Source organism: Muscardinus avellanarius, assembly GCF_963383645.1.
Source record: "Muscardinus avellanarius genome assembly, chromosome: 4".
Classification (NCBI taxonomy): domain Eukaryota; kingdom Metazoa; phylum Chordata; class Mammalia; order Rodentia; family Gliridae; genus Muscardinus; species Muscardinus avellanarius.
The window spans coordinates 132,261,008-132,288,964 of NC_137789.1; the positions used below are offsets into that span (position 1 = coordinate 132,261,008).

Sequence of the window (27,957 nt, forward strand, 5' to 3'; positions counted from 1 at the left end):
GCACGCGCGGGCGCGCGCCGCCGTGGGGAACGCGCTTCTCGGGCCGCGCGCTCGGCGGGGCGGGGCCTGGAGACGGAAGGCGGCGACGGAGGCGCGGCGGAGCATGAAGCGGCAGGGGTCCTCCTCCGAGCGGAAGCCCGCGTGGATCGCGGCGGGGAAGGCGGGTGCGGAAGGTGGCGGGCCGCGGGCGGGCGCGGGCCCTGGCCTGGCCGGGTTTCCCCCAGGAGTTCTCCGCTCCCCGAAGCGCCGGGCGGGGCGGCGCGCGCCCGGAATCCCAGGACGCGGGAGGCCGAGGCTGGAGGAGGATGGCGGGGTCAAGGCCAGCCGCAGCGATGTAGCGAGACCCTGTTGCTTCCAAATAAAAGATGAAATAGGGCTGGGGGTGTGGCCCGCAGGTAGAAAGCCCCTGGGTTCAATCCCCGATACTTCAAAAAGGAAAAGAAAAAAGGCGTGGAAAAAGTGAGGGGGCTTTGGAGCTTGTTGGAATCCCAGCGCCACCACGCACCGTGGCGCCACCTTGTGCGAGTTGGGTCATTTCTCGGACCTCCCGTGTCCCACAGCCGCCTCACCATCGCTGCGTGTTTGGCAAGTTCCTTTTCCTCCTCCTCTGTGAACTCGTTCCTCCAAACCAGTGGTTCTTGCATTTTTGGTCTCAGGACTCTTTTGTCCTAAAAATTATCAAAAACTTTCAAGATTTTTTTTTATATGGGTTATATCTATTAATTTTGACCATACTAGCATTTGAATCATTAAAATTATTGGTGAATTAGAAAATAATCACAGTAAACTCTTACATGTCATAAAACTTTTATGAAGAGTATTTTATAAATATTTATGAATAAATATTCCTAAACAAAAGAAAAAAATGTAAATGTTATTTTTTTGTTTTGCAAATCTCTTTACTGTCTGGCTTAATGGAAGGCAATTGAATTCCTACTTCTGCATTCAATCTAACAGTCAAATAGCATCCTGAAAACTCCACTCCACTTCTGAGAGAATGAGAGTGAAAAAAAAAAAAAAGTCTTAGGAATATTATAAAAATGCTTTTCACTCCACAGATGAAGTCCTGGGCTACCTTCTGAGCACAAGCATATGTCTTCTGTGATCTGAAAACTATGTTGCTTAAAACAGTTCCCTTACTCTACCTTCTGTTATATATAGCCCTTTGCGTCTATCTCCACCCAGTCCTGGCCAGGAGCCTTTCTCCTGCGAGGCTAATGGGGACCCTGCAGCATTATCCAGTTCCATGTATGTGAGAGTGATGTGGTAGCTATCAGGAGACTCATGGAGTGATGGGTAGTGCAGTGTTATTGGTTCAGAGCACAGATTAACACTTAACTCTTTCACAGGGACTGATAGTTTTTTTTAAATGTCACAGCTGCAATGTGATGTTAGGTGGTTTTGTCAAAAATTGCTTTTTAATTATAAAAGCAATATTGAGCAGAAAGAATTGTTATAGAAAAGTAAGAAGAAAGTAAAAGTAATCCCAAACTCCACCACCCAGTGGAAACCATCTCCAGTATGTGGTGAACATTTTTCCAGGAATCATTGGATGATGTATATTCAGTACTTTTTGTGTGTGGTACTAGGGGTGGAACCCAGGAGCTTTCTACCTCTGGGCTATACTCCAGACCGATTTTATATTTTATTTGGAAACAGGGTCTCACTAAGTTGCTGAGAGCCTCACTAGGTAGCTGAGGCTGACTTCGAACCTGTGCGATCCTCCTGTCTCAGCCTCCCAAGTGCTGGGATTAAAAGTGTGCCCCACCACGCCCGGCTTATATTCAATATTTTTAATTAAAAACAAATTATATGTTTAACTTGCAGGAGAATTCAAAACTTGATATATTTTTATTATCAAATATAAGTTTTTGTTAATTTGTATTTTAGTAAATATCTGAGGTACTGTGGTGTAGCATGGTAGACACTGCTTGATGTGGGTTATGATAAAGCTTTCTTATAAAAAGATCTTAGGAATTTAAGGTCAACTAAGCATAGCCAGACTTACCTACATAAATAAGCAGTAGAAAGTGAATAGAAGAGAGACAGTGTTTTAAAAAAACAATTAAAGCTTTAAAGAGGAAATATTCTCATAAAAAGATAAGTTCAAAAGAGGTAGATAGAATTTCCTACTTTGGGAGAGGGAAAAATTCATGGACACATGACATGAGCCTTGGAAAACTGGAGCATTTGAAGATGAAGCTAGAAATTTGTGAGTTGAGATGGCATAAGAGCAAGGATGGGGACTGGAGAGGAGTAGAGTCATAAAGAAGAAATAACCTGGCCGGGCGTGGTGGCGCACGCTTATAATCCCCGCGCTTGGGAGGCTGAGACAGGAGGATCGCACAGGTTCGAAGCCAGCCTCAGCTACTTAGTGAGGCTCTCAGCAACTTAGCGAGACTGTTTCCAAATAAAATATAAAAAAGGTCTGGGAGTATAACCCGGATGTAGAAAGCCTCTGAGTTCCACCCCTAGTACCACCAAAAAAAAAAAAAAAAAAAAAAAGAGGAAATAACCTGTAGTTTATTAATGATATAAATACTTTTGGGGGGCTGGGATGGAGCTCAGTGGCAATGCATCTGCTTTGCAGGCGCAGCACTCTGGGTTCAATCCCCAGTTCCAAAAAGACAAAAAAAACCACACAAAACTTTAAATACTTATTGGATTCTTAGTGGGCACCATGCCCTTTACATGAATTATCTCATTTGGTGTTCACTACTCTGAGGTAGGGACTAAAACCTACCCTGTTTTATAGAAAACTAGGTATTTTGTCTAGGATCACAAAATAAATAAATGGTGGGATTGAGATTTGAAGTTCATTCCTATTTTTAAACATATATTCCTTATAAAGATGTTTAAACATTCTATAGGCATTGAGAAGCTAAGAATCTGAACAGGGATGTAATGAAGTCTGTGTTTTAGGAAGATTAATTTGGCATTTTGTGTCAATTTTCCTCTGTGATTTTTTGTGTGTGTGTGTGATACTGGGGTTCCTGGAAACCCTTCTACCTCGGACTACACTCCCAGACACCTATTTTTTTATATTTTTATTTGGAAACAGTGTCTCTTAAGCCAGCAAGGTTGGCTTCGAACCTGCACTATCTTCCTGTCTCCACTTCCCAAGCGTGGGGATTACAAGCGTGTGCCACCACACCCGGCCTCTATGATTTTTTATGCCTATGTTTACCCACATTCTAGTCAATTTAAAAATTCATGTAGTGCCAGGCATGGTGGCACATTCTTTTAATCCAAGCATTTGGGAGGCTGAGATAGGAGGATCACGGTTTGCAGACAACCTCAGCTACTTAGGCACTCTGCAACTTGAGATGCTGTTTCAAAATAAAGAATAAAAAATAGAGTTGAGGGTGTAGCTTGGAGGTAGAATGTCCCTGGATTCCATCCCCAGTATTGCAAAAAAAAAAAAAAAAATTATGTGGTATTTTATTGCATTCATGGGCCCTGTTATCATTTCCCTATCATTGGGCATTTGAATTTTGTCAGCAAAATGTAAAATATTTGTGGGCAAGTGGTCTGGATGTATAATACCTTCGTGAATTTTCATTGTTCTCCATGGACTGTAGGAGCAGCAAATGGATTTCTCATGGAAGTGTGTGTCGATTCAGTGGAGTCAGCTGTGAATGCAGAAAGAGGAGGTGAGAGAATGTACTAAATATTCATTGAATGTGCTCCGACTATACTAACGATCACTAAATTGCATACTTTAAGTGGTTGTGAATTAATTATATGTTAATAAAGGTGTTGTTTTAAGAAATATACAATCCAGTGCTTGGGAGGCTGAGACAAGAGAATTGCAGGTTGGAGGACAGCTTCAGCAACATATTGAATCTCAGCAATCTAGTGAGACATTGTTTAAAAAAAAACAAAATATAAAAAGGACTGGAGGTGTTGCTCAGAGTTAGAATGCCCCTGGGTTCAGTCCATAGTACCACACACGCACGTACATGCACGCACAGACACGCACACACTCTCAGCTTGCAGGCTATAAAAAGAGAAACTATGGGCCTTCAGCCTGCAGGTCATAGTCTTTGACCCCTGATCTATATTCCTGCTCTCCTCCTCCCAACCCCAGATTATTTTGAAACAAATCCTAGACATAATGTAATTTTATCTTTAAATATTTTAGAATATATGTCTAAAATATAAGGACTCTTCTTTGTTGTTGTTTCAATTCAAAGGACTTAACATGTTACATACATATTATATATCCATAAGAAATATGAATATTATTAATATGTGTATTTTTATTTTTTATTTTTTTGGTGGTACTGGGGGTGGAACTCAAAGGCTTTCTACCCCTGGGCTATACTCCCAGACCTTTTTTATATTTTATTTGGAAACAGGGTCTCACTAAGTTGCTGAAAGCCTCACTAAGTAGCTGAGGCTGGCTTCGAACCCGTGCGATCCTCCTGTCTCAGCCTCCCAAGCACAGGGATTACAAGCATGCGCCACCACGCCCGGCCTAATATGTGTATTTTTAGATATAGACTCTCATAAGTAGCCACATTATCACTAAGGCATCTTAAAAATAATTTCTTAATATTTAAAGTAACCAGTAAGTTTTCATATTGCTCTGACTTCATACACATTTTTCTTTTTTAGCAGTTTTTTGTTTGTTTGTTTGTTTGTTTGTTGTTTGTTTTTGGTGGTACTGGGGGTGGAACCCAGAGGCTTTCTACCTCTGGGCTATACTCCCAGACCCATTTTATATTTTATTTGGAAACAGGGTCTCACTAAGTTGCTGAGAGCCTCACTAAGTAGCTGAGGCTGGCTTCGAACCTGCACAATCCTCCTGTCTCAGCCTCCCAAGCGCGGGGATTACAAGTGTGTGCCACCACGCCCGGCTTTAGCAGTTTTTTGAAACAAGAACCAAACATTTGTTTGATATGTGTCTTAAGTCCCTTTAGATCTAAAATTTCTTTAAAAAGTATTTTTTGTCATTGATTTGCTAGAACACTGTGTTATTCATCTTTTAGAGCACCACATAGTCTCAAATTTTTAACACCTCTTTATTTATTTATTTATCATTTATTTTTGGTGGTACTAGGGTTCCTGGAAGCCCTTCTAACTCCGGGCTACACTCCCAGACCTATTTTTTATATTTTTATTTGGAAAAAGAATCTCTTAAGCCAGCATGGCTGGCTTTATGCCGGAGTCCAGCCCTAGCAAGAGTCAGGGGTCCACGAGCGGTGGAGTGAGGAGTCAGCGAAGTACGGCAGAGAAACAGCACATAGAAGCAATGGAGAGTGAAACTGCTTTATTTAATTTCAGTTTTGGCAAGCATTTTATACTTTCTTTTTTGGCTATATTCTACTCTTAAAATTTTTTTCTAGAATTAATCTGTCAATAAGTATACAAAGAACTAATACATCAAAGCAAGGTGACAGACAGCCAGGTTCTTTTTCAAGGGAACATTTTCTCTTACAAGCAACCATGGAAAAGATCAGAAGTTTATTATTAATTACTAATATAATATCAAAATAATATCCTATGCTAAGCATTATACTCTCTGATTAATATACATCATTGTTTTTAATCAATAGGTACTACTAAGGAGAGGAACGTTTCATACTTTCCCATGTCCCAAGGCTGTGCCTGGGTACCCATCTATTCTGCTGCTGTTGTACCCATTGTACAACCAAAGAGGGTAGGGTTACTGGGGGGTCGGTAGCCACTCTACCATAGCCTACCACTGATTAAATATGCTGGCTTTTTAGAATTCATGACGGTGGGAACAACTTGTCTTGGCTCTCTTTTAGGTGTATTGTTAATATTGCTTTAGAAAAACCTGGGGAGGATCACTTGCCTTTAAGGCTTGTTCTGCTTGTTATTGTTTGAGTCTTTATAGAATTCTTGTTAGATCAGTTATTTGGAAATTTAGGTGCAACTCATACATAAATGTTAACAATTTTAGGGAGTAAATCTTGAATTATTTTAAACAATTTGAAGCCATTAATAACATGAGTCTCAGGTATCTTTTTGGTAACAAAGCCAATTCCAAAAAATCCCCAAATCCCCTTGCCTAATACTATTCCCCAGAAGGAGATGCTGCGCGCCTGTTCCAGGGAATGTCTGCCATGCAGCATTCCTGCTAAAATGAGCCTTGCTCAGTTTTAGACTAGGGAAGAAGGCGCGGCAGCTTTAAACCTGCGCAATCCGCAATCCGCGATCCGCCTGTCTCCACCTGCCTGTCTCCACCTCCCAAGCATGAGGGTTACAAGCCTGCGCCACCACGCCCGGCTCATAGTCTCAGTTTTACTGATTGTGTAATCAGTGTCACTTAAGGTTTCTCTGATCACCATATTCCTTTAAAGCTGTAGTAAAGCCAGAGGTTTACTCAGGTTCAGAACTGAGTTTTGACATGACTACTTTTTAGACAACTTCATGTTGCATTGCATTAAGAGGATATCTTGGTTTTTTTCTCTTTTTGTGATGTTAAGATTGATTAGTGGCTTAAGAAGTTGTCAGCCTGATCGATCTTTTTTAAGGCTTCTGGTCAGCTTTTCACCTAATAATTTTAGCAGTCCATATTTTTAATAAAGGTTACAAGCTGGGCTTGATGGCACACGCTTGTAGTCCCAGTACTTGGGAGGCTGAGACAGGAGGATTGCAGTCTTGAAGCCAGCCTCAGAAACTTAGTGAGGCCCTCAGAAACTTAGTGAGACCCTGTTTCAAAATAAGAAACAAAAGCCAGGAGTGGTGGCACATGCTTGTAATCCCAGCATTTGGGAGGCTGAGACAGAAGGGTCGCAGTTCGCAGACAGCCTCAGCTACTTAGCGAGGCCCTTTGCAACTCATTGAGACCCTGTTTCAAAATTTTAAAAAATAAGGCTGGGGTGTAGCTTGGAGGTAGAGTAGAATGCCCCTGGGTTCATCCCCAGTACTGAAAAAAAAGGAAAGAAAAGAAAAAAGAAATCAGACTAGGGGTGTAGCTGAGAGGTAGAATGCCTCTGGGTTCAGTCCCCAGGGACAGACACACACACACACACACACACACACACACACACACACACACACATGGTATAAAAAGGGGTTATATTAAATCTACATACATTTATTTATTTACTTATCTATTTATATTGTACTGGGGATTGATCCCAGGGGCATTCTACCTATGTGCTACACACCCATCACTATGTTATGTTATATTTTTGTTATACTGGAGATTGGTCCCAGGGCATTCTACCTTCCAGCTACACCCCCCAGCCCTGTTTTATTTTTTATTTTGTAAAAAGGCCTTGCTAATTTGCTGAGGTCCTACTAGGTTGCTGAGGCTGACTTCAGACCTGTGATCCTCCTATCTCAGCCTTCCAAGTACTGAAATTATAGATGTATGCCACCGTGGCTGGCTAACAATTTTTTTTATTAGCTAGAATATGTATAGACTTTCCTTCATCAACAGTTTGGCTATCTTGAGATTTAGTTTATATGAGAAAGGAAGGATCAGTGCTTGCTATTCCCCTGTATTTGCTGATTTCTAGAAAAAGGAATGTGTTCTCTATCCTCCAGTGAACTGTTTTATCATTATGAACCTAGACTTATTATGAAAGAAGAAGGAGAAACTATAGATGAGCAAATAAGGCGACCTAACTGAGGAGGACAGGAGGGGGAAGAGGAAAATTCCCTAATGTACATGATGCACATTCACAAACATATTAAAGTCAATCAGTAAGCCAAACATGAGAAGGAGGGAAAGGGGACGGAATGGGAAGGGAATTGGGGAAGGGCTAGATGTGTGCACGTATGCCTCTACCACCTTTTACCCCATTAAGATGTATGACTGCAATGCACCAATAAATTTTTTTAATTGACTGTCAGTAACACAATATAGGTTGCAGAATATAGTTGAGATTAAAAATAGTTTTACTCTAATTTTATAATTTTATTTCTCCTAGACAACTTCTAAAACTCTTCTATTCAGAATTTTAAAGTTTGCTATTTTATAAGAGCCATTGTAAAATAAAATGTGTTGAGCATATCTGGGTGTGGTGGCACACACCTGTAATCCTAGCGCTTGAGAGGCTGAGACAGGAGGGTTGCACAGGTTTAAAGCCAGCCTCAGCTACCTAGTGAGGCTCCCAGCAACTTAGTGAGACCCTATTTCCAGATAAAATATAAAATAGGTCTGGGAGAGCCAGGTGTGGTGGAGCACACTTGTAATCCCAGCATTCGGGAGGATAAGACAGGAGGATCGTGGTTCGCAGACAGCCTCAGCTACTTTGTGAGACCCTCTGCAACTCGGTGAGACCCAGTTTCAAAATAAAGAATTAAAAAAAAAATAGGGCAGGGGATGTAGCTCGGAGGTTGAATGCCCCTGGGTTCCATCCCCAGACCCACAAAACAAAATAGGTCTGGGAGTATAGCCTGGAGGTAGAAAAACCGCTGGGTTCCACCCTCAGTACTATAAAAAAAATGAGTTGAGCAATGCTTTTTTATTGCAGGTGCTGGTCGAATTGAATTATGTTCTAGTTTATTGGAGGGAGGAACTACACCTAGCATGGGTAAGTATCTATTTTTCACAAATTTTCTCATAGGATTTATTTTTATTTTATTTATTTATTTATTTTTTGCAGGTCTGGGGATGGAACCCAGGGGCATTTGACCTCCAAGCTACAGCCCTTGCCCTATTTTTTATTCTTTATTTTGAAACCGGGTCTCACTGAGTTGCAGAGGGCCTCACTAAGTAGCTGAGGCTGTCCGCGAACCGCGATCCTCCAGGTCTTAGCCTCCTGAATGCTGGGATTACAAGTGTGCGCCACCACGCCTGGCTTTCTCATAGAATTTTATAAAGCCTGGAGGCATTGGTTTCCTACACTAATGTTGTATTATGGATCTTATATCAATTAGAAGTGCTTATTATTGTAAATAGCACAATAGAAAATTTTATCAAAATCAAAAAGTTGGAAGGTAGGTAGTTGCTAATACTAATTCAGCTGTTCTACAGTAGCTGATCAAAGATCAGACATTTAAAAAAAAAATCTTTCTTTTTTTTTTTGTGGTACTGGGGTTCCTGGAAGCCCTTCTACCTCTGGGCTACACTCCCAGACCTATTTTTACATTTTTATTTGGAAACAGGGTCTCCTAAGCCAGCGCGCGCGCAACTGGCTTCGAACCTGCGCAATCCTCCTGTCTCTGCCTCCCAAGTGCGGGGATTACAAGTGTGTGCCACCACGCCCGGCTAAAAAAAAATCTTTCTATATTGGCATTCTCAGTATGTTGACTTTTGTTTTAGTTTTTCTCTCCTGTTGTCATACATTCATATATTTTACTTATATATGCCAAAACTCATGTATATTGTTATTTTCACTTGAAGGATCAATATCAATTATCTTTTAAAAGGGTTCTTTTTTTATTTTGATTTTTTTGTCTTTTTGGAACCGGGAATCGAACCCAGAGCACCTCACCTTCAAAGCAGGCGCTTTGTCACTAAGCTACCTCCTGGCCCCCGAAGGATCACTTATCTTTTAAAGAGAGATAAATAATAAGAAAATAATCAGCCAGGTATGGTAATACACCTGTAATCCCAGCACTGAGGAGGATGAGGTAGGAGAATTGACCGTTTCAAAATAAAATTTAAAAAATTAAAAAATTAAAAAATAAAGGTATAGGAGTATACTATGGAGGTAGAATACTCCTTGGTTCAAACCCTAGCACCACAAAAGAAAAGAACCAAATGCTTATCTATATATTTCTGTTTTTCATTTCTTTATGTAGCTCTTTATTTGTCTGGTTTCATTTTTTTCTGCTTAAAATTACTTTTATATTTTTTGTAATGCAAGTTTGATGGAAATAACTAGCTTCTGTGTGTCTAAAATATCTTTCTTCTTAATTTTGAAAGATATTTTTGCTATGTATAGGATTCCAGGTTGATATAGTCCCCTCAATTCAAATTATTTGAATTTTGTTTCCACTATCTTCTTGCTTGTGTTGTTTCTGATAAGAAATCTACTAATATCCATACCTTTGCTACATCTGAGTCTTTTTTTTCTCTCTCTCTTTTTGGTTGCTTTTTATGTGTGGGAGGGAGTAATACTGGTGATTGAACCAAAGGGCATTTTACCTGTGAGATATGCCCCCAGCCCTTTTTATTTTTATTTCCTTTATTTATTGGTGATACTGGGGTTCCTGGAAACCCTTCTACCTCCAAGCTACACTCCCAGACCTATTTTATACTTTTTATTTGGAAACAGGGACTCTTAAGCCAGCGAGGCTGGCTTCGAACCAGCGCGATCCTCCTGTCTCCGTACCCAAGCGCGGGGATTACAAGCGTGCGCCACCATGCCCAACTTATATTCTTAATTTTGAGATAGAGTCTTTCTGATTTGCTGAGGTTTTTGTTAAATTGCTAAGACTGGCCTTCTAGACAATTCGGTCTCAGCCTTCCAAATACTGGGATTACAGGCATGTGCCTTGGTGCCTGGTGCCTATGTGAACTTTTGACTCCTGAACTATAAGATATTAAGGATAGCATTATATATATATATATATATATATATATATATATTACAAAAGATTTATATATGCAATAGCCCTTGAAATTGCATCACTAAAAGAAGGCAATCCCTAGCATTCTAAAATAGTATGAGTGCTATTTGTTTTTAGCAACACCACTCATGATTCATTACTTGTAATTGGGCCTATTGTTATCCTGTGCAAAATTGGGGTTCTTTTAACAAGGAAAAAGAAGAAAATTTATATTGAATAAATAACTAATAGTGCTTGTTACAGAACTTATACTTTTGGTAGTTTCTAAGCTAGCTGTACATTGTGTGATATGTAGGTACTTTTGGGGGAGAATACTGGAGATTAAACCTAGAGGCATTCTACCTCTGAGCTACACCCCAGCCTATTTTTTTTTTTATTTTAAAATAAAATCTCAGCTGGGTGTGGTGGTGCACCCTTGTAATCCCAGCATTTGGGAGGCTGAAACAGGAGGACTGTGCAGGTTTGAAGCCAGCCTCAGCTACTTAGTGAGGCTCTCAGCAATTTAGTAAGACACTGTTTCCAAAATAAAATATAATATATGTCTGGGAGTGTAGCCCAGAGGTAGAAAGCCCCTGGGTTCCATCCCCAGTACCACAAAATCAATCAATCAATCAATCAATCAGTGTATCTCACTAAGTTAAGGAGGGCCTTGCTAAGTTGCTGAAACTGTGAGATCCTCTTGTCTCAGCCTCTCAAATGCTGGGATTACAAGTGTGTGCTACCTCACCCAGCTTGTAGGTACTTTTGTTCATATGTTTGTGCATGAAATCATAAATAGGTAGACTTTCCTCTTGCATATCTTTTTCAAATAAAGTTTTTGCTAAGTTAGTTTCTTTATCTATTAAAAGGACAGACTTTGAAGCTATTTAACCATTTCTGTAGTAGGTTTTAAATACAGTTGTAGTCAGGAAAAACTGGATCTTGGGGAATACATTGGCAGAACATTGAGCCTGGTTGTTAATACACTTTCAAATGTCACATACCATTTAAAGGGTTCTAAGTTGTAAGGGATTTGTTGGACTGACAAATGCTTTCAAATTACAGTATGTTCAGTTTTCTAAATTGTCTTTTTAACCTTTGAATTTCCTATTACTTCCCTTCTACCATACATACATTTTTATTTTCAGTGTCCTCCTTCCCTTTATATCCATCTTTCTCTGGTTTTCTCATTCAACTCTTCCTTTTCTCTTAGAAATAATACACAGGAAAAAATGTAACATAACCAATAATATTTTATTGCCTACCTAGAGCTTCTAAACTCACATTTGAAATTTAGACTGCTGTCTAATTTTATTTATTTATTTATTTTTGCAGTACTGGGGGTTGAACCCCGGGGCATTCTACCTCCAAACTACACCCCCACCCCTATTTTTTATTTTTTATTTTGAAACAGGGTCTAACTAAGTTGTGGAGGGCCTCACTAAGTAGCTGACGCTGGCTGAGAACCTGCGATCCTCCTGTCTCAGCCTCCCAAGTACTGAGATTCCAAGCATGTGTCACCACGCCTGGCTTGCTTTCTGTTCTTATAGGTGTCCTTCAAGTAGTGAAACAGAGTGTCCAGATCCCAGTTTTTGTGATGATTCGGCCACGTGGAGGTGATTTTTTATATTCGGACCGTGAAGTTGAAGTGATGAAGGCTGACATTCAGCTTGCGAAACTCTATGGTGCAGATGGCTTGGTATTTGGGGCATTGACTGAAGATGGACACATTGACAAAGAACTGTGCATGTCTCTCGTGGGTAAGAATTTGTATCTGAGATGTATAAACCTTTACTGATGATTATACTTAGTGTCCCTGATACAGAAAAACATCATTATAAAACCGATTTTTCAGTTATACCTGTAGGTCTTTATGCTAACCTATTTATTTTGTTTTTGTCTTTTTTTGTGTGTGGTACTAGGGATGGAACCCAGGGGCTTCTACCTCCGAGCTACACCTCCAGACCTATTTTGTATTTTTATTTGGAAACAAGGTCTCACTAAGTTGCTGAGAGCCTCACTAAGTAGCTGAGGCTGGCTTTGAACATTGCGTGATCCTCCTATCTCAGTCTCCCAAGTGCGGGGATTACAAGCGTGTGCCACCACGCCCAGCTAACTTATCTATTCTAAAGAGTAGATATTTATGTTTAGGGCAGAGGGTATGTACAAAGCCCTGGACAGTAGATCAAGTTCTGTAGATCAAGTTCTGGTGTTCTTGTAGAGCTTAAGGGAAATTTACATTGGTTCTTTAACCACTACACCAAAAACTTCAAAAGTGATTGAAATGGTGAAAGGTCAATAGGATAGAACCAAACTACCTGTGTTACTAAGCCAGACTATTTCTTGAAGATCATCAGAGAGATGAGTAATAGATGTAATGCTGTTCTTATAGTTGCCAGATCATGTAATTGTTATATGGTATCTCTAAGACGTGGATGAACATGTTATATATAAAAATTAGAATTTAGTGGAAAGATAGGAATTTTGAATTTTTAAGGCTACCATCTTATTTAGTTCACTCTCCTTACTTCTTAAAAGAAAGTATAAAAAAAGTTTCACATAACATGTAGAGTTCTCTATATAGTAATAAATGGTGACTTCATATTCTTCTTGTTATGACTTTCTTTTTATAGCTATTTGCCGTCCTCTGCCAGTCACTTTCCACCGAGGTGAGTCATTTCCATTTTAGAAGTCCTGTTGAACAATGTCAGTTTTCTAATTTTAACAGATGCCACATCCTTTCTATAGATGCAGTTCTATAGTGTTACTCAGATCTTGGGATGGAAAATAATAAATTTAGAGATGTAAAATCCCTAGAAAATTTGAAGGATTAGTTATAAAAAGTTATTAAAAAATAAGTGGTAGTAGAATATATTAGAAAAGAGAGAGAAAGAAAACATTACTTGCAAATGCATATATCCATCCAAGTAACAATTCTGAGATTCATTTTAATTAGATTGCCTTAGGTCATAAGCAGCCCTACAGTGGTCAGTGAAATGCAGTGCATTGCCTAGCAATGGTCAGCGAAATGCACTGCCTGCTGTGTTCAGTGAAATGAAACACCCTGCCAGGCAAAACTGTTCCTGGTACTAGGTGTGAGGTCAGATTTCTCTCTAGAGACTTCCTATCTGAGAGGGAGAGAGCAGGGTATCTGAAGAATTGAGCATTTTTAGGAGAGGGGAAAGAAGAAATAGATCCTACATAGTCAATGAACAAATGTCAACTAAAATATACAAAACTGTCTCATGATTGATCATTTGCATCATATGAAGAAATGCCTCCTGTCTTCAAATCCAGTAGTTATAGTTCCCATACACTTTGAGTAAACCTTGGTGAAATGGAGGAGAAAAGTGTCACTTTTGCTGTAGAGAGCACTGCCATTACTCATGAAAAGAAAGAACTGGTTAGTAAAAAATGCATGTATTTTTTAGTTGATAATATTCTTGAGAAGTTGATTAATGTTTTTCATTCTTTTAAATAAGCATTCAGGGGTTATGCTAATAGTGAATATCAGCATCAGCATCCATTTATACAAATTAGGGATAAAGAATACTTATTATCCTTGTTTCGTTTGAATGTATGACACATTTTCTTTGACTTGATGTTAGCAGTTTCTTATAAACTAGCAATAACTAAAAGACATTAGGTTGATTAAGTGTCTGTACCTTGAAGCTAGCTACACACATGACAAAGTTTTTAAACATGAAAAATATTTTAAATTAATGAGCAATTATCTGAAAATAGAAAGTTTAAAAATTTGAAATACTAAACAATTTAGAAAGCAAGCTAGTCATCTGGAATATATTTTTTGTTTTTAAACTAAAAAATTACTTCAAATTTCTTTTCCTTTCCTGTTCTCCACGAAATTTAACAGAAATACTTTCATAATGCCCCAAATTAACAAATTTTATATTGACTTGGTTTCCACATTTTTCTACTCATTAACTTAATGAGATAGTATGATAGTGTAGTCACTGGTGAGAAAGTGCTGTCACTAAAAAAGGAAAATTCTATATAGTAGATTGAGCTGAATTAGTTTTTCTGTTTTAAGTTTCCTTGGCCACTTTCTTCTCAGGGTTCTGAGGAGGGAGGTTTCTCAGAACATAGAAAGAAAATGAAACCCATAGACTGTTGAAAACAACCTTATACTTTGCACCTTGAGTATGTCAGGTAAATGTGTTAGTGCAAAATATTAGTAATGAAAATGGGAGCCAAGGCTTTTTCTAGAACTGGCAAATAATAGTGTTTTCATTTTAGGTAGTCCACTTTGACATCTTAAAGCAGTTCCCCAAATCTGGTCACTTACTTATTGCATTTACAGATTTACTATATCTGAGTGTTACCTGTGAAAATTTATTTAAAATTTTTCTTTAAGTCATAAGTAAATTTATTTTAAAGAGAAACTTATATAATTACTATAAACTGGAAACTTTTTCACTTCTGCATTCAAGTAAATACAGCTATTAAAATATATACTAGTAAAATGATCACACATACTGCTAGTAGTACAAAGACTATGGTTTGCTGGTAAATTGGCTCCAGAGCCCTGATTTGTAGTATTTTCTGATTTCTATAATTTAAGTACTCTTATCTGAACTAATTTCAAGATGCCAGTAGGCTAATAATCTGACTTGCAGAATTCCTCAATATTTATTTATGTATTTATTTTTTGTGGTACTGGGGATAGAACCCAGGGACCTTCTACTTCTGGGCTATACCCCTGATCTATTTTGTATTTTATTTGTAAACAGGGTCTCACTAAGTAGCGGAGACTGGCTTTGAACCTGTGCGATCCTCCTGTCTCAGCCTCCCAAGTGCTGAGATTACAAGCGTGCACCATCACGCCTGGCTAGAATTCCTCAATATTCAACAATTGACTTTTGTAAGCCAGTATATGCTAGGTCCAGCACACCAACTGCATGTATATGACATTTTGGAATGTATTTACTTAAAATTTAAGTCAATTTTGTTTATTTCAGCCTTTGACATGGTTCATGATCCAATGGCAGCTCTAGAGACCCTCTTAACCTTGGGATTTGAACGCGTGTTGACCAGTGGTTGTGACAGTTCTGCACTGGAAGGACTACCTCTAATAAAGCGACTTATAGATCAGGTACAAGCACTTTTTTTTTTCTGTTTTTCTAAGATGGTTATGGTTACTCCTTACATTCTGCCGTACAGCTGGGTTGTTAAACTAAATATTACTGACTTTGTGGTTATAGGAATAAACAAACAGGTAGTGATCTGCTTATATAATTCTTATTTCACATGAGTATTCTTAATAATCAAGGCTCTTGTCGGGTGTGGTGGTGCATGCTTGTAATCCCAGCATTTGAGATGCTGAGAGCAGAGAATTGTGGTTCACGGTCAGCCTTAGCTATTTAGCAAGGCCCTTCACAACTCAGTGAGACCTTGTTTCAAAAATAAAAAGACTAAAAAATAGGTCTTGGGGCATAGCTTGAAGGTAGAATGCCCTTGGGTTCCATCCTCGGCACTGTGAAAATAAATAAATAAATAAATAAATAAATAAATAAATAAATACTAAAAATAGGACTGGGGATGTAGCTCGGAGGTACAATGCCCCTGGGTTCCATCACCGGTACCACAAAAAAAAAAAAAAAAAAAAAAAAATCAAGGCTCTTCAGATCAAATTATAGACAGTGCCTACAGATCCAATCTAACTTGGATAATCACAGCAAATTTTGTCTTTTTTCTGCTATTACCATTATGTATTTTTAATATCTCTTCATATGCAGCTTATAAATATATTCAAATTCAAAGAACCCCATACAGTTTGTGAGATAACTATCATATGCAGGTAAATTCCAAAACTAAAATTATATTTTTTTCTTTTTTCCCATCTGTCAATATAAGAGAAAATATATTTTTCCCTGATATGTATCCTCTTGATGAGCTCTCATCATTTGTAGCTCAGTCAAATATGGCTCTGTAATTGAAGTCTGCCTCTGTTTCTGTTTTTTTTTTCTTTTTTTTTTCTTTTTTAATACCAGAGGCATTCTAGGTTATGAGTACAGGCTTTGAGATAAAAGAGTTTTGTGTTTGAGACTCAGGTTTGACACTTATTTGCTGCATGATAGTGAATAGGTTACTATATTTGAGTGTGAGATTGAGTTAAATTTAATTCTCCTTTTATAGGGTTTCTCTGATGATTGAAAAAGATAAGATATGTAAGAACCTGAGCACAGTGCTTGGCACATAGTAGGTCTTAGTACATGTGTTTTTTGTTTGTTTGTTTGTTTGTTTTTGCAGGACTGGGAATGGGACTCAAGGGCATTTAACTTCTGAGCTCTACCCCCTGCCCTATATTTTATTCTTTATTTTGAAACAGGATCTCACTAAGTTGTGGAGGGCCTTAAAAGTAACTGAGGCAGTCCGCAAACTGCGATCCTCCAGACTCAGCCTCCTGAATGCTGGGATTACAAGCGTGCGTCACCAAGCCTGGCTTCATGTTTTTATACTTATTGTCCTTACAATCTAGTGCACAACAGTTACTTTAATAGAGTACTATTGTACTATTTAAAAAGGTATTATGTAGGCATATTGGAGAGTAATTGACTCCAGATTGAGTATAGGGCGTGGGGTGGGTGGAGGTTGGCAGTACTTAAGGAAAGCTTCCCAGAAGAAAAGGCATCCAACTCATAATCAATGTCTTACCTATTTGAAAGTTTGGGATTTATCCTTGTAAAGGGTAGGGTAGGGGAAGTGGAGGGATTGTTCCATGCAGGAGAAATTGTATATGCTAGCACCTGGAAACAAAATTAGGCATAACTTGAGATATTGAAGAATGACTGACGTGAAGAGAAGAATGATATCCAAAACTCTGAAAGCCTTATTAAATAGTACTTATACTTAATCCGTGGTGCACTAGAGAAGCCTGAGGCATTTTAAAAGAATTGATGAATCAGGTTTCTAGTTTAAAAAGGCTACTCACTAAGGAATAGAGAATAAGACATAACTGCCATAGTCATATATTGCATTTCAAAAGCCCCTCACTTGTGTGCCTTGCTCCCTCTGGTTTATCATTGATGGACAAGAAGCTGGATTAACTATTTTCATACACTATATTATTTTGTTTATTTTTTTATTTTTTTTGCGGTGCTAGGGATGGAACCCAGGGACATTCTACCTCCAAGCTACACCCCCAGCCCTATTTTTTTAGTCTTTTTATTTTTTGAAACAGGGTCTCAATGAGTTGCGAGGAGCCTAAGTAGCTGAAGCTGTCTGCGAACCACAATCCTCTGGTCTCCACCTCCTAAATGGTGGGATTACAAGGGTGTGCCACCACACGTGGTGATACACTAACTGCTTGAAGTAAATAGCTACCTAGTAACTATATTATATATTATATAAAATAGTATGTGTAGATATGTGTACACACACACACACACACACACAATACTGGTTAAAGCATAGGCTTCAGGATTATAATCCTGGCCTGCTGGTGGGCTGTAATCCCAGCATTTGTGAGCCTGAGACAGGAAGATCATGGTTTATGGACAGCCTCAGCTACTTAGTGAGGTCCTTTGCAACTCAGTGAGAACTTGTTTTAAAATAAAGAATAAAGCTGGGCGTGGTGGCGCATGTTTGTAATCCCCCGCACTTGGGAGGTGGAGACTAGAGGATTGGGCAGGTTCGAAGCCAGCCGTGCTGGTTTAAGAGACCCTGTTTCCAAATAAAATAATATAAAATAGGTCTGGGAGTGTAGCTTGGAGGTAGAAGGGTTTCCAGGAACCCCAGTACCACCAAAAATAAATAAATAAATAAATAAATAAATAAATAAATAAATAAATAGAATAGGGCTGGGGATGTAGCTTGAACCCTGGATTTTATCTAATTTCAATGAAATATTTTTTCTCTTTAAAATATCACTTGTCCTTATTTTGAAAAGCTTTATCCTGTAAGAAACAGATAAATATGAATTTTTTCCTCCTCAAATTATTTTAGCTTTCTAGATGTTTTTCTTTATGGATGATTTGCTTTGGAGAATATAAAACATCTTTGTTCCACTTCATTTTCTAACAATTATTAAATTTGATGAAATAGCCCCTTCTCTTTTTCATTTCATTTCTTTGCTTTATTTTATGTCATTGTACTTACAGCTCTCTGAAATTTTATTATGTTAATATACCTTTCTGTTTTCTGTCTTTCCTAGATGTTTAACTTCATGAGAGTAGAAATTTGTTCACTGTGTCAGGAGAAAAACTTTTCTTCTACCCTCTTAGGTTTAATTCCTGTGAGTCTATAAATTAAATTGGCTAAAAACAGATTAGCAAGGGAGAAAATAAATCTTAAGTGCATGTAGTATATAGAATATAGATTCTTATATACATATGGAAGTTCATATAGAACTATAACTCAAAGTGATGATTTGAATTGAGGGCTTATAAGCCATCTTAGTAGGTGAAGAGGCAGGAGAGAAGGGCACTTACAGTGGGAAAAGTGACTTTCTGGAAAGATAAGTGGACTTGTAGGACAATAAATGGGAGATATTATAGTTTATAATAATTTCAATCCATGTATTCCAGAATTATCAGAAATTAAATCTGTTCCTATAATCTCAGTTAGGGAATTTAGTTGAGAATATAGGATTTGAGTGAATTTTTCTAGCAACTTAAAATTGTGTTGTGCTTTCTTTTCTGCTAAGATCTTGTTTAAATTTAACCACTTCCATCCCATTGCATAACAATAATGCGGGATTAATGTTATTTTTCTGTAAGGCTTTCATAAGATAGTGTGATTTTTCAACATTTATATTGTATTCACCAATTCTCTATGCTCATAAAAGTTAGAGTTTATAAAGCAATAAACAAAATAATCTTCTGGGATAAAAAGTTATTATGCTGGACATCTTCCTTGCCCAATATTTATTACACTGCAAAATAGGATATATTAGACATTAAGCCAGGCGTGGTGGCGCACGCTTGTAATCCCCGCGCTTGGGAGGCTGAGACAGGAGGATCACACAGGTTAGAAGCCAGCCTCAGCTACTTAGTGAGGCTCTCAGCAACTTAGTGATACCCTGTTTCCAAATAAAAATATAAAATAGGCCTGGAGGTAGAAAGCCCCAAGGTTTTATTCCCAGTACAACACACACACACAAAAGTAGACATTAGAATATTTTTTTAAATTTAATATACCTTGACTTGTGTTTCTATTCTTACTGCCTTCTTATTCCAATTTAAAAAAGATACTGGCCAGGTGTCGTGGTGCAGTTTGTAACCCCCGCGCTTGGGAGGCGAGACAGGAGGATCGCACAGGTTCGAAGCCAGCCTCTCTGGCTTAAGAGACCCTGTTTCCAAATGAAAATATAAAATAGGTCTGGGAGTGTAGTCCAGACCAGAGGTAGAAGGGTTTCCAGGAACCCCAGTACTACCAATAAAAAAAAAAAGAAAAAGAAAAGAAAAAGATACTATACATTTTTTTTAAAGATACTAAAATGTACTTTTTTTTTTTTTCAGGCAAAAGGCAGGATTGTGGTAATGCCAGGTACGTGTATTTCCATTTATCAGCATAACACTAAACAGTAGTGGTGGAGAGCAAAAGAGACAGGATAACCTGTGAGAAAGTATTAGTATGTGATGTTTAGAGAGAAGAATATATAGATTGATTAAGATGTTTATAATTAGGAGATCTGGGCTGGCATTTAAAACTTTAGAGTGAGAACATTCTACAGGGATTACCTCAGAGAGAAACAAGTGAGGAAGTAGAAGAGGACTGAAGTGTCTCCGTGTTTGCTTTCCTTACAGTGTAGAATTTTATGAATTTGGATGTTGATGTTCATCTCTGGGAAGGCACACCAAGTCTAATACTGTGTTAAGGCCAAATATTTAGGTTACATCACTGCATAAATAATACTTTTTAATTCCTGAAGGTCTCTGATCACCAAATTATTTGTCAGAAAATTTTGAGTATATGCTAATAATCATAAGATTAATTAAGTACACAATGATTCATTAAGAATAAACAGAGCCGGGCATGGTGGTACATGCTTGTAATCCCAGTACTTGAGAAGCTGAGACAGGAGGATCTGGGTTCATGGCCAGCCTCAGCTACTTAGTGAGGCCCTCCACAACTTAGTGAGATCCTGTTTCAAAATAAAGAATAAAAATAGGGGTTCCGGGAAGATGGCGACGGAGAAAAGCGGGGCTTACGAGCCCCGCTTACAACCAATCTCTATTACTACAAAATCAGCGCCTTTCATAGTCAGAAAACACCATCAGCAGAGAAACAAAAAATGTAATTACAAGGGACAGAGAAAAAGAGGGTTGGAAAAATGAGACACCAGAAAGAAACCAGATCATAGTGGTGCGGCCGGAGCTGCGGCGCGGAGCGGTGGGCACCATCTTTCCTTGCAGCACCAGGCCCCAAAGAGGAGGGGGACTCAGAATGGAGCTCAGAGCCACAGAGGAGATACACCGGCCTCACGGCCGAGGACGCAGCAGCAGCAGCGCCTTACTGCCAGCGGCAGCGGCAAATTCACCAGACGGCTCCAGACCAATGCATTCAACAGCCCACCAGGTTCCAGAGAGGAGCGGCAGACAGCGAGCAGAGGTGAGCCGCTGCAGAACAGCCGGGTGGGATTCGGCAGGTTTTTCGGCGCAGGGAGCATCTAAAGCTCCCAGTGGCTGGGCTCAGCACACCCTGCCGGGACTCAGAGTGGAGCGCAAAACCAGAGAAGAAATATGCCAGCCTCATGGCCGAGGGCGTGGCAACGGCGCCATATTGCCACCGGTAGCAGCAGCAGCAAATTCACCGAATCTACTACAGCTCCATCGGCGCACTCAACAACAGTGAGTCAAATTGCGGCCCCTAGAGAAGAAATCCCAGTACAGCACTCCCAGGGACTTGACCCAGTGGGGGAGTGGTGGTGGCAGAGATATCACACTATAGGAGAACGCCCAACCTGGCACCCCCCATGGTCTAAAGCAGTCTCGATTGACTCCCTGGGTCTGAGACTCTGCGATACAACCCAGTAAAGGAGGAGTGGGGACTGAGATACCACAGACTCGAGATCCACAACACCTTAAGTGAAGTCGTAGTGAACCAGGGAAGAACCCAGAGAAGGCACAAACTTCCGAAATCATGGGAAAGAGGAATAACAATGGAGTAATGAATGCCCACAACCCCACAACATCAGAACCTGATAAAACAGAAATTCAGAGATTTCTAGAAGATCAAATCAGGAAAATAACTTTAGAAATAATAGAGGTGTTTCGAAAAGAATTCAGAGAGAGCCAAAGAGAGATAAAGGATGCAATTAATGAAGTAAAGGCCTCAATTCAAAGTACAAACAACTGATTAGACTACATGGAGAATAGAATCTCGCTCCTAGAAGATGATCATTCAAAAAATGAACGCATAGTTTCTAATTTAGAAAAAAAAAATCCGACAGCAGGAATCTGACATTGAAGAAATATGGGCCCATTTTAAGAGAGCTAACCTAAGAATAATTGGAATAGAGGAGGGAAAAGAAGGTGAAACCAAAGGGATCAACAATCTCTTCAAGGAAGTAATAGCAGAAAATTTTCCAAACATAGAGCAAGAGTTTGATACACAGGTCCAGGAAACTTATAGAACCCCCTTTAGGCAGGATCAGAGAAGAGGATCCCACACCACATAATTGTCAAAATGACCAATGTGGAAGCCAAGCAGAGAATCTTAAAGGCAACAAAAACAAAGGGCCAAGTGACATTCAGAGGCAAACCAATTAGAATCACTCCAGACTTCCCAAACCAAGTCATGAGAGCCAGAAGGGCTTGGAGTAACATATTCCAAATTCTGAAAAAAAACATCTTCCAGCCAAAAATTTCCTACCCAGCAAAACTTTCTATCAAATTAGATGGGGAAATAAGAAGCTTCCAGGACAAAAAGAAACTGAAGACATTTATGTCTTCAAAACCAGCGCTAGAGAAAATACTCAAAGAGATTAACTACAAAGAAGAAATAGGTAACACACACCAGAACCAGAGAAACAAGATTTTCCATCCAACAGACAACTAAGATTGGCTATCTTTGGAGATTCATTATTTATGTTAGTCTTTTACCTATTTCTAAATTGTATTGTTTGCTTTTATTGTTGCTGATTTTTAGGATTTCTAGTTGGAATATTAATATACCTTCAGATATAGCATTTGGAAATATTTTATCCCATTCTATCAGTAACTTTTAACTCTGTTTACATTGTCTTTGGATATACAATATTTTTTTTAATTTTTAGGGAGTTTGTTTACCCGTCTGTTGCCTGTGCCATTGAAATCATATCCAAGAAATCACTGCCAATTTCAGTGTTGTGAGGTTTAATGACCCAGATTTTCTTCTAAAAATTTATAGTCTTAAGATTTATATTTAGGTCTTTTATCTATTTTGAGTTAATATTTGTATATGGTGTTAGGTAAGGGTCCAATTTTATTCTTTTTCATGTAATTATTAATTTAATGGTGGTTTTTTTTTTTGGTAGTATTGGGGGTGGTTATACTACCTCTGGGTTATACTCCCAGACCTATTTTATATTTTATTTGGAAACAGAGTCTCACTAAGTTGCTAAGAGCCTTACTAAGTAGCTAAGGCTGGCTTCCAACCTGTACAGTCATCCTGTCTCAGCCTCCTAAACAGGGGGTGGGGGTGGGGATGGGGGAGGGATTACAAGCGTGCGCCACCACGCCTGGCTAAGAACTTAATAGTTATAGATCAGATGATGTCACGTACAAAAATACTTGTGATTAGTTTATTTAACAAGGCTGACCAAGCAAGTGTTACTTACATATCAATTATAATTACACATATATAACATGGTAGAGGTGAGGATAGAATGAATATGAAGCAATCCTTCTTTTTTTTTTTTTTTTTTGGTGGTACTGGGGAAGCCCTTCTACCTCCGGGCTACACTCCCAGACCTATTTTTTATACTTTTTTATTTGGAAACAGGGTCTCCTAAGCCAGCGCGTGTGGCTGGCTTCGAACCTGCGCGATCCTCCTGTCTCTGCCTCCCAAGCGCGGGGATTACAAGCGTGCGCCACCACGCCCGGCTGAAGCAATCCTTCTAATGGAGGAGTTCACAGAGTAGATTTATGACCAATTTATTACGATTATTAGGAAATATGAAGATAGGTAGAACATAGTAACTCCTCAAGGGGCTTTTCATAATGAAGCTTACAACATATTTGAGCTCCAGTTTTCTCATCTATAAAGAAGGGAAATATTAAACTAGTTGAGGGTTTTTTTTGAGATCTTTTAACTGTAAAGCTATGCTAGCCTGTATTTAGAAAGTGTCTTACCTACTTGATAAAGTTGTTGATCGCTGAACAACACGTGTTGTAATGTTCAGATGTTTTGTTAGAAGAAAACAATAAACTGTGCATGGTGGTACACACCTGTAATTCCAGGACTTGGGAGACTGAGATAGAAGGACCACAGGTTTGCATCCAGCTTCAGCAACTTAGCAAGGCCCTCTGCAACTTAGTGGGACCTTGTTTCAAAGTAAAAAATAAAATAGGACTGAAGGTGTAACTCAGAAGTAGAATGCCCCTGAATTCCAAATTCCATCCCTAATCACACACACACACACACACACACACACACACACACACCCCACACAGAGAAAATAATATATTTGTCTTTTGAACTTTACAACAAACTACATAAGGTAGACTGTTATACTCTTTATTGGTGAAAAATTGAGGCTCAGTGGATTTAAATAATTTGTTTAATATTACACAAGTGTGAAGAGCTACAGCGATGAAGTCAGGATACCAATTTAAATCTGACTTCTCAGCCTGTGTTCTATTGCAGCAATATGACTGGACCACTAAAACACACACAGAAAGCTGAGTTAATGAACTTCAAAAAGTATATACAAACAGGCTATTTCAGCAATTCGAATAGCTTGAGGAACAGAGAACATGTTTTTATATTGTTTTGAAATATTTATTGAATATATAGTCTATCGAGCTAAGAATATAAAGATCAATAAATTAACTTCATAATTACTGGTACTAATTCAGATATGACTTAATATATAAATATTTTTAAAAAGCCAGGTGTGGTAGCACATGCTTGTAATCCCAGCATTTGGGAGGCTGAGACCAGAGGATCATGGTTCATGGACAGCCTCAGCTACTTAGGCCCTTCACAACTTAGTGTTTCAAAAATGAAAAGATTTAGCCGGGCGTGGTGGTGCATGCTTGTAATCCCAGTGTTTGTGAGGCTGAGACTAGAGGATCGCACAGGTTTTAAGCCAGCCTTAGTACTTAGTGGAACCCAGAGGCTTTCTGCCTCTGGGATATGCTCCCAGACCTTTTTTTTTTTTTTTTTTTTTTTTTTTTTTTTTTTAAACAGGGTCTCACTAAGTTGCTGAGAGCCTCACTAAGTAGCTGAGGCTGGCTTCGAACCCGTGCGATCCTCCTGTCTCAGCCTCCCAAGCGCGGGGATTACAAGCGTGCGCCACCACGCCCGGCTAGAGACCCTGTTTTCAAATAAAGTATAAAGATAGGTCTGGGAGTATAGCCCGGAGGTAGAAAAGCCCCTGGGTCCCACCCCCAGTACCACAAAAAATATAAATAAATAAATAAATAAATAAATAAATAAATAAATAGACTAGCCAGATATGGTGGCTCATGCTTGTAATCCCAGCATTTGGGAGGCTGTTACTGGAGGATCCCGGTTCTTGGCCAGCCTCATCTACTTAGTGAGAGGCCCTTGCCACCCCCAGTACCACCAGAAAGAAAGAAAGAAAGAAAGAAAGAAAGAAAGAAAGAAAGAAAGAAAGAAAGAAAGCAAGCAAGCAGGGTCTCACTAAGTTGCTGGGGCTGACGGGTGTAGCTCAGAGGTAGTATGCCCCTGGGTTCAATCCCCAGTACCACAACATAAAATAAATAAATAAACAAATAAATAAATAAATAGACTAAAAAATAGGGCTGGGAGTGTAACTTGGAGGTACAATGCCCCTGGGTTCTATGCCCAGTACCAAAAAAAAATTACGAATGCTCCCGGGTTCTATCTTCAGACCCACCAAAAAAAAAAAAAAAAGTAGCTGAGGTTGTCCGTGAACCATGATCCTCCTGTCTCAGCCTCCCAAATGCTGGGATTATAAGCATTTGCCACCACACCCTCTCCCAGCCCTATTATTAAAAAAAAATTAAAGATTGCTCATCAAAACATTTCATCATAAATAAAGTACTTAGTGTGTGCTTTTTTTTTTTTTTTTTTGGTGGTACTCGGGTTCCTGGAAACCCTTCTACCTCCGGGCTACACTCCCATACCTATTTTTATACTTTTTAAATTTGGAAACAAGGTCTCTTAAGCCAGTGCACCTGGCTTTGAACCTGCACAATCCTCCTGTCTCCGCCTCCCAAGCATGGGGATTACAAGCATGCACCACCACACCTGGCTAGTGTGTGCTTTTAATAAAATAGAATCAATTTCTTCTGTGTAATGAAACAAAGTTGATATTGTGGAATAAACCATATAACATTTTGCCTTATTCCCATTTCCATCACTATACTCTAAATCCTGGACCAGAGAAAAAGCCTTATAGGTAGGTTCTCTCTTTCAGACACACCTCTGAGTTTGTGTGTTTGTAGATTTTTCTTCAAACCTGTCCTCATCTTTCTTTTTTATTTGATTTTTCTCAAATTGAGGAGAGAGCAGGGATAAAGCACCAAATTATTTTCCTTGCACTAGGGTAGACTTTTCAGTAATGTCTAGCTTTGTTATACAAATCAGTAGATATATATACAATTCCATCGTATAGGCTTTGTGGCCTTAACAGTTTTCTGGAGCTGGGCATGATGGCGCATGCTTGTAATCCCTGCACTTGGGAGGCTGAGACAGGAGGATCACACAGGTTTGAAGTCAGCCTCAGCTACTTAGTGAAGCTCTCAGCAACTTAGTGAGACCCTGTTTCCAAATAAAGTATAAAAATAGGTCTGGGAGTATAGCCCAGAGGTAGAAAAGCCTCTGGGTTCCACCCCAGTACCACACACACACAAAAGCAGTTCTCCGGAGTCTGGTAGACTTCTTATGTTACTTTTCTGATCTCATTCTAGCTCCAGGAGAGAATAATTCTTGATTCAATGAGAAATTTCAGAATGAAGAGTTCAGATAGAGTAAGTTGTAATTATTATATTTTAAATTTTATACTACTTAATTTATTACTTTTTTTTTCACCAGGAGGTGGCATAACAGACAGAAATTTACAAAGGATCCTTGAGGGTTCCGGTGCTACAGAATTCCACTGCTCTGCTCGAACTTCTAGAGACTCAGGAATGAAGTTTCGGTAAAAATGTGTTCTTGGAATCATGCAAGAAGGGCTGAGATTAACCTTTACTTCCTCAGATAGGAACCTTAGCTGATGCCATAATTAATGAATAGAATATTGTGATTAGTATATAAGTATTGTCATTTTTGCAGATGAAAAACATTTCTAAAACAGTTCTTGTTCTGTTTTAAACCAACAGGATCTTTAGAACATAGTAAACCTTTATATAGCCCACTTAGTCTTGCTAGCCATTGCTGTTTAGCCAGCTTTCCGCCACCTTTGCTCTCTACTGTCAATTATTTTGAAATTATATCATCCTTAAGAAATTGAAATTATCATGTGCTTTTTTTTTTTTTTTTTTTTTGGTGGTACTGGGGTTCCTGGAAACCCTTCTCTGGGCTATACTCCCAGACCCACTTTTATATTTTTATTTGGAAACAGGGTCTCCTAAGCCAGCAAGACTGGCTTCGAACCAGCGCAATCCTCCTGTTTCCACCTCCCAAGTGTGGGGATTATAAGCGTGCGCCACCACGCCCGGCTCATGTGCTTTTTAATACTTGAAAGTATACCTATAACTTAGTAGTAGAATCTTTCTACTGTTTCTTGGAGTAATAATTCCAAGCAAGCTGCTGCATTATTTATATATAACTGGCATGCTGCATTATTTATTTCTTGTTAATTTTCTTAAACCATGCCCATATCTTTGTATATAATTTATTTATTAAACTCTCTTGAAATTGCCCTGCTAAAATATATTATCTATCTGCTACCAGAATCTTAACTAACAAAGTGACAACTTTTTCAGAATTCAGTTTTTCATTTGGAAATTTCTTTCAACTTTTACTTATAAATTGGGGAAAATGCAAAGTAATTTACATTTCCAGGTACAAAATTAGTTTACCTTTAGAGTCAGCTGTTAAATGTTTCAAGTAAATAATTAATGAAAGTTATGGAATATGGTAGTCCGGGATTCTTCCCATCTCTTGTTCCTGAGCCTACAAGGGAAAGTGCTGGAAGGAGGACTCATTTATCAGTTTATATACTCATCTGTTCTTTTGCTATTTCTATTGCAGAAATTCCTCTGTTGCCATGGGAGCCTCACTTTCTAGTTCAGAATATTCCCTAAAGGTTACAGATGTAACCAAAGTAAGGACTTTGAATGCTATTGCAAAGAATATCCTGGTTTAGGCAGACCTCTC

General features: G+C 38.8%; 1 protein-coding gene across 1 annotated transcript; it reads left to right on the forward strand.

Annotated features, from left to right (window-relative positions):
- Nucleotides 1-103: 103 nt before the first annotated feature.
- On the forward strand, nucleotides 104-27,946 carry CUTC (cutC copper transporter; the record flags this gene model as incomplete). Its single annotated transcript, XM_080694287.1, has 9 exons — nucleotides 104-164; nucleotides 3,582-3,653; nucleotides 8,460-8,519; nucleotides 12,033-12,242; nucleotides 13,116-13,151; nucleotides 15,462-15,595; nucleotides 19,962-19,989; nucleotides 26,671-26,776; nucleotides 27,832-27,946. The coding sequence occupies 9 exons, from the start codon at nucleotides 104-106 to the stop codon at nucleotides 27,944-27,946; spliced, it is 822 nt and encodes a 273-aa protein (XP_080550413.1).
- Nucleotides 27,947-27,957: the final 11 nt, after the last annotated feature.